At 46.2% G+C, this 7,784-nt stretch overlaps 1 protein-coding gene across 3 annotated transcripts in view; it reads right to left on the bottom strand.

The window, feature by feature from the left end:
* Positions 1–3,943: 3,943 nt before the first annotated feature.
* The window catches only part of APC7 (tetratricopeptide repeat (TPR)-containing protein), a 158,079-nt gene continuing 154,238 nt past the window's right edge, over positions 3,944–7,784 (bottom strand). For all 3 annotated transcript variants that reach the window (XM_087388798.1, XM_087388791.1, XM_087388782.1), the window contains 3 exons: positions 4,590–4,819; positions 4,425–4,485; positions 3,944–4,292 (listed from right to left, as the gene is read on the bottom strand). In XM_087388798.1, coding sequence (XP_087244924.1) covers positions 4,212–4,292; positions 4,425–4,485; positions 4,590–4,819 — 372 coding nt within the window. In that variant the 3' untranslated portion in view covers positions 3,944–4,211. The remainder of the gene's footprint in view (positions 4,293–4,424; positions 4,486–4,589; positions 4,820–7,784) is intronic.

The following is a 7,784-nucleotide window of genomic DNA, read 5'->3' as shown; positions in this document are numbered from 1 at the left end:
CAGACCTAATAAAAAGAGGCCCTTATTATTAAAATTGGCCACTCTTAAGGGGCACAATTCTTGTGGCCTACGCTACCATGCATGATATTGACTTCCCTACATCAAGAAGATGTAGGCTAAACCAATTATTTGAGGCCTTAACGACCGAGCTCATATCCAAAAGAAGAGTTCTAGCAGACCCAAAATCACAGAGAGGCTCCGAACATTGAACGGAACCCTCAAAGACTATCTTATTGCGAGCTCCCCAAATAGCTAGTAGACCAACCGGTGGTCTGATATACGGCCAAAGAGTAGCGCGACGTGTGGATTCCATGTCCAAAGTCCTCCCTCTCTACCCCTTTTTTGTATGACGGTAACTCAACCATGTTAAAGTCACCTCCAATCACCCATGAATCCGCAATGGGGGCCAAATCCTTCCACATAATGACACGTTCCCATCTAATGTTGGAGGCATACAGGTTAAGGAAACCAACCTTACGCCCTCCAATCAAGAGAATAATCCACTGAGCTTTAGAGGAAATAATGACTCCATGTCCAACAACTAAGGGGAGAACCGACTGCGAAACTAAAATAGAAGTGTCCCCCTTGGTGCCCAAGGCAAGCGACCAAAAAGTATGGCCAGAAAGCAACTTGCCTAACTTGGCACAATCTCTAGAATCCTGTTTGTCCTCCTAAATAAATAAGATATCAATGGAACCCCCAGTAACACCTGAATGAAGCTGATCCTGGATCAGCTGTCTACGGCGGCGATGTGGGATGCCACCTAGATCCTCTGTGTTCCAACTAATAATCCTCATCGATGAGAGGATGTAGAGTGGAACACCTTACCCGACCTAGTGGCGGAAACAAATTCCTCAACAAGGGAAGACCTCCTGCTCTAGGAGCGAGGAATGGAACCAAGTGGCGAAAAATCAACATGGGAAAGAACCCTGCCACCTGAAGAAGCCCTGTCAACAAGAAACCCAATCACTGGCTCACCAAAAGTAGAGGGCACAAACTCCTCCTCTGGGAAATCTAAAGCATCTGCCAGGGTTGAAAATGAGTTCCTGTGAATAAAGCCAGACACCGGAGTGCAAAGGATCCCTTCTGAGGGAAGAGGATCAATAGTGTAAACCATCCCCTTCCCCCTATCCAAGGGAGGAAGTGAGGACTGCTGCTCCCGATCCTGTGTCTGCCCAGCCGCGGAGACCTCTACTGCCTCAAGGAGAGTGTCTGGCACCGCTGGTTCTAGGGAAGAAGCTGCAACCAGGGAGGAGGTCGAAGCTTCAGCGTCTCGGACTGTGCGAGGTGAGACTGGAGGGACAACCCGAGGTGAAGCAGGAGGGATCTGCACACGAACCGAAACCCACTGGAATGCGTCGGGTGTCCCTGAGGTAGAAGGTCGTGAGGCAATTGAGATAGAAGGTGACGGTATCAAAGGAGTGCTTAGTGGAGGAGCACTCTGGCGAGTAAGAGCTAAACCACCATCCTGAGGAGAACCACCATGTGAAGGTCGAGGAGCAGGCGTTGGACCTGTACCATCGCCCTGTCGAGGCCGAGGAGCAGGTGCTGGACCTGTACCACCACCATCCTGAGGAGGACCGCCATGCGGAGGTTGAGGAGTAGGTGCTGGACCTGTACCACCTCCCTATCGAGGCCGAGGAGCAGGTGCTGGACTTGTACCACCCCCCTGTCGAGGCTGTGGGACAGTAGCTATACTAGAGGGCTTCTTGGGCCTTTTCTTCTTCCTGGGGCAATCCCTGGCAAAGTGCCCAATGGTTTTGCATATCTTGCACTGGTCCTGCCTGCTGTAATATCTACTCTCTGGCGAAAAAAGGAACCATCCGAACGCTGGATCATAACATGGTCCATCGTGAGGTTAGGATCCTTACAGAGGACCCTAACTCTAGGTACCCCATCAGCCTTGGTTGCCTCTGCTATAGTCAATGGAAACCCAGGGAGCGGTGGGATCTCAGCAACCATGCCAAAATGCTCCCCAATAACAGAAAGAAGTCGATGGTAAACCTGGGGAAGCCCGGGAAATCTGATGAAGAGCGAAAAGATTTCCTTATCTGCCTCCACTGGGTCGAAACCAATATCAAAGGCGTCAAAGAAGATCTTCCTGTGTCCCAGGTGTAAAAACTCAGCTTTGAGCACGGTGCTCGCAGACTCTAGAGTGTCAAAAACAACCTGGAAAAAACCTCGTCCCAGAAGACGAACATCTAACAATGGTGGAGTGAGGTTTGGGGGGAGAGCCGCAAGCATCCAATCTCTGGCTTGGGATCTAGAAGGGTGAGAACCGAAGATGCGTGCTAGCAACCTGGCAAAGCACTCAATCTCTACGTCCTTCTTGAGCTCTTGCAACTCGTCTTTAGAAAAAGTAATAGTTTTCACGACTGGTGGAGGTGGGGTAGGATTGGCTGACGGAATATCCATCGCCAATCGAGGTGAGGAGGCCGACTCTGACATTTTTGGGGCTCCTTCCGCTCCAAAAAACACTGCGGGAGAAGGAAGAGGGAAAAAGGCTGACGGAATATCCATCGCCCATCCAGGTGAGGAGGCCGACTCTGACATTTTTGGGGCTCCTTCCGCTCCAGAAAATGCTGCGGGAGACGGGAAGAAGGAAAAAGGCGGGGGTAGGGAGCGCTCCAAAAAACGCTGCAGGAGAAGGAAGAGGGGGGAGACAGGAAGAAGGAAAAAAGGTGGGGGTAGGGAGCGGGGTAGGAGGAGGACTGAGGCAGAAGCAGGGGGAGGGAGCAGGGTAGAGTCAGCAGGGGAGTGAGGAAGGGGAAGCGGGCTGAGAGGGGAGGGGGCAGCTGAGCGGGAGAGAAAGGAGGTAGAGGAGAGGGACGTAGAGACGGGGGGTAGAGGCGGGGGTAGGGAGCGCTAGGAGGAGGGAAGGGTAGAGGCGGGGGAGAGGGAAGCGGAGTAGAGGGAGCGGGGGAGAGGTAGAGGCGGGGGCAAGGGTAGAGGCGGGGGTGAGGGGAGCGAGGTAGAGGGAGCGGGGGAGTAGGGAAGAGGGAGCGGGGGAGCAGGGTAGAGGAGGAGCGGGCTGAGGGGGGTAGAGGAGCGGGCTGAGAGGGGTAGAGGGAGCGGGTAGAGGGGTAGAGGGAGCAGGAAGCGCAGTAGAGGGAGCGGGGGAGCAGGGCAAGGAGGAGCGGACTACTTTGAGAGTTTCCTCTCAAACAATTCAAGCTCCCAAGTCTCTCTTTGTATCAACATGGCCTAGTTTTGCAATTCTCGCTGCCTTTCCACTTTGCTCTTCATTTACAACACCTTCTGCTCCTTGTGGACTTTTGTCCTCTAGGTAAGATTTCCAATTACTTTGCATGTTTTGTGCTAAGAAGCGGAGACAACGAGCAACAAACCCCATCATCCTACTCACAACCTGTGTTTGCTCTCCCTTTCTTGTAGGTTTATTTATACTTGGTTGTCTCATCTCAGTAAGTCGAAACTAACCACATCAATCTTTTGCACCTATATAAAAAATTGCTTTAAACAAAACTAACCCTTCCACACCACAAAATCGTAAGATAGATCACACAGTGGGAAAAAGAATGTACACATTGGAAATAGAAAAAGTTGATGGTGCAAACCTTGCTAAACAAAGAATTGGAGAATGCAATTCTCTCTTGAAGTTGAAACTAATCTGTACACTTGCCCAAAAGCTTGCTTTAATCACAACTGGCCTTACCTATACAGAAATGTAAGACAGATCATGCCTTAAAGTGGATGGCATACATTCTTGCTAAACACTGAATTCTAGAAATTCATTGAAAAGACTTGCCGGCATTATAAGCTATGAATTCCTTCAGTACATACAAATTATGGGTTGTAACGGAATCCTTAGATGAAAGAACAGTATGGAGCTTTTCGTGCATTGCATGATGTATCCCGTATGGAGCTTGCTCTAACGGTTTTTCTTTAATACTTAATAGAAGTCTCTTTTTGCAAAAAAAAAAAAATCCTTAGATGAAAGAACAGGAAAATGGGAACAAGTACCGCCTTCTTTCAAACTGCTTGTTGCCTCAATTAAGTAAAATTCACTTGGATAATTCAATGTATACTCTCAACCTCAATTCCTACCAAGCATGACCGTTTAAACCCATGATATAAACCAGCCCCCAAGGCACATCTATGTTACAATGTTCAGGAATCCAATGTGAATTGAACTCCTCTATTTCATATTTTATATGCAATACAAAGCTTAGATCTTGCACTGTATTTGAATCCTACAAGAACTCTTCTTGCTGATCAGCATCCACATCCTCTCCTTCATGCTCTTCTTCCTCCAAGGCATCAGGATCCACACCCTAAGGAAGTAGCAGGATCTGACGTTAGTTCTAAAAGCTACCATAGGTGCACAATAATGTCTTGTGGAATTCTGCTCCAAAATGTGTACCAGAAACATGATTGAAAATAATACAAAAATGATATAAGATAACCTTCATTTGCTTTTCAAGGCGATCTAGACCCTTCTTTGCTGCTTCATTCTGTGGATTGATGCTGCAACAAGAGATCCATTAATCAACTAAGGAAGCTGTTTCATTTGATTTCTGAATTAAATAAGAGAGCAGTAACTTGCATAGCAAAAGGGACCATTGATGTACCTCAAGGCAACCTGGTAATGTGAAAGAGAATCCCCAATCTTGCCAGTGACAGCAAGAATTTGTGCAAGCTTGGTGTGAAGTGTGTCATTGGCCCATTTCTTAAGATACCTCTGTATAAGTGCAATGGCATCACCATTTCTCCCTTCTACAACATGTAGATCTACAAGAGCCAGCACAGCTTCAAGATATCCAGGTTCAAGACGCAATGCGGATTCATAAAACTTCCGAGCCTGTTTGCCCAACAAATTGGCCATCAAAGTAGCATTCAGTCGTGGAAGGCATGTAAAAACCAGTTTCCACCATAAAAATTACTCTGACAATCATTACCATCCTGCTGCTAGGTACCCTACAAAGAAAAAATGAAACAAAATGATCTACTTACGTTCATTATCAGGCTAGAGCACCATGACAGGTCACATGCAGTCATATTAAAGCTGTGTTTCAACTTTCACTGCAAGACAAATATTGGATGGATGGATCTAACCCTACCATATAGAAGGAACAGATATTCCCCATACTGCTGAAAAAGGTTATGAAGAGCATTTGGCACCAGGTTGTTGACAGGTTATCCCCACACTTTGTGCACTGTAGAAATACATGTCCATATTTTCCCTCACACTACACATCGTACTAATTCCTGTAGTTTCTATTGACCCTTAATTTGTTTTGGGATGTTACTTTTGGGACCTGTCTTATCACTAATTTATACTCCTCCAGGTACACTCATTTCCTGTACACTGAAATCTACTTTGATATGAAAGATATTACAATCCAGCTCCAAGTGCAGTCATTGCCCCATAAGGGAAGAACTCGAAAAAATATACTTCAGTGCATATAAGGGATAGTGCATAATAGAGACTTGATTACAGTGCAGTTACTGATCATAGATGCCATTGCCAATAAATTCCACAATTTCAAGGAAGAAGGTGAGAATTTTCAACTGTAATATACAAGGGTACAGCTTGTCACGTGGATCACACAGTTTCCGACAGATTAGGATGCGGTTCGCATAAGGGACATATTAATTAAAAATGGAGCTATGTCAAGAAAGGTTCAGACAGCAATGAGATGACATATGAGAGGGTGATAGTGAGTAGAAACATTTATGCCCATTATGCCCACCCCATGCACTAGCTCCCAAGATTTTGTCACTATGAAAGGTGACTCATCTGAACACCAAAACATGAGGGTGTTAGATGTGGTTAACCATTGCATATGGTGCCATAATGAGCTCAGAGATCTCTAATGGCATGTGAAGTCTTGTAAAACAACTTGTAGTAACATACGAATAGATCATAAAATATGATGTAAAAACATGGGAAAATGACAGCCCATCTAATAACAATTGAGGCACCCCGTGTGGCTGCACCAAATTCAAATTGAGCGCATGCTAAGGAAGGGAGCAACAAAAGTACGGAAAGGATGGGCCATTTACAGAAGGGAGGGGGTTTTTTTAAATACTTTTCTAATATAAATATGGTATGTGCATGTCACCATCTCGTACTTCTCTCAAAAAATGAAGTATAATCTTTATTAGAATTGACTCTGGTCAAAGAATGTTGACTTTGGTTAATTAAGAATAAGTTATTATTTTACTTTTGCTTTGAAATGGTAAAAGAGAACTGTGGGCATGCCCACAAGGGACTAGGATTAGTCCAAGAACTAGGAATGGATGCATTTCGCTAACCTTTAATGGATTAAAGTGTTGGTATTCGTGTAGGACTTGGAAGAGTGCTAAAAGGTTTAAAAATGATGGAGTAAAGTGGCAAAAAGCACCAGGCAAGATGGTACCATTAAAGAAGGCCCCATGGGGTTCTTAAAAGGATCCAAAAGCTGCCCCAAAGCGGCAAAACAGGAAAGCTCAGTTTACCTTTAGAAAAGCAAGTCTAGCTTTTAGCTAGGCCAAGTCTATAAAAGAAGGGGCCTCAGAGCCCCTAGATTCATTCAAGGTTGTACTCAGCTTCATGCTTTTCTCAGAGCCAATTGTACAAAGTTATTTTCTATTGCAATAAAGACTTTCACCCTTATTTCTGGCCCCTAGTGTGGTGTATTGCCTCTCTCTCCCTTCAAGTCTTCCCCCTTGTTCTGCGAATTCCTCCTACTACTCCCCCACTTCTCCAGGCTGAATGGCAAATTATTCTAGCACCTAAAACTCTGTCCCCTTTGCACATGTGAGATCTTGAGAAAGAGAAATCTTGCTGCTATCTGTTTTCCAGCCACCATGAGCCATCTCTTGCTGCGATTTGGATTCGCAGGCCACCCAAGTGTTCCTGGCTTGCTGCGAAGTGATCCAAGAGGCCAAGAATCTGTTGCAAATTGGGTTTTCAGCCCTGCAGAGTGACCCATGTCTGCTGCGATTTGTTCCAGAAGGATAAAACCATACCCAGCCCCTAGCCCCGCCTCCCTAGCCTAGCTTGTTGCGCCACCTCCTATAGCCCGCGCCTACCTACTCCGCCACTAGCCTACCTCCCGCCTACCACAGCAGCTTAGCGGCTGCTTTACCTGCGCAATACAGCTCAGCAAAGGCCCTATGGCCTGTCGTGGCTGGCACCAGGGCCAATAAGGCCCTTGAATTTTTGTACCAGGGGCACGTAGGCCCCCCGGCCTATGACAGAGCATAGAAGCCCCCCGAACTGAACCCGAAGACCAAGAAGGTGCCCCAGGTCCCCCGTGAGCTGTTGCCTCCACTCCATCAACAAACTGCAAAAAGAAACTTAGAGATCAGGGCAAAAAAAATAAGCAAATCAACTGTCGGAACATGACGACACAGAGCTATGTTAAGGCAAAAGTGCAATGCAAGTGTACATGGCAGGATCACCCCCCAAGAATACCTCTAAGGTATTGACCCACCTCAGCAAAATTTTCTTGGCCTTGATCGAAAAGGTCGATAGCCTTGAGACCACTAATGTGGCATTGATGGCAGAAAAGACACATATTTTTTTAAAAAGAAAAAGTGATATATTCCATTCAAAACGAATCATACAACAGGTGGGAGAGAAAGTACTCTATCCCTAGCCTCAACAATGTAGCAAAAAAACCATGGTGGTGGTCTAAAATGCCACGACATCCCAAAAGGGGTCAAATGAAAAAATAATGAGCAGTCCCATGTCCTCATGAAGGATAACAGTTTCCCACGAGCTGCCAAAGAGGTGCCTGTACACCGCTCCCACTGACTCCTAAGAGTGAAGATAATCT

The sequence above is a fragment of the Dipteris shenzhenensis genome, chromosome 2 (assembly GCF_047967505.1).
Source record: "Dipteris shenzhenensis isolate YYH24624 ecotype China chromosome 2, Dip_SZ_1.0, whole genome shotgun sequence".
NCBI lineage: Eukaryota > Viridiplantae > Streptophyta > Polypodiopsida > Gleicheniales > Dipteridaceae > Dipteris > Dipteris shenzhenensis.
Note: the sequence above shows the minus strand (reverse complement) of the source record. Positions and strands in the feature narration are given on the sequence as shown.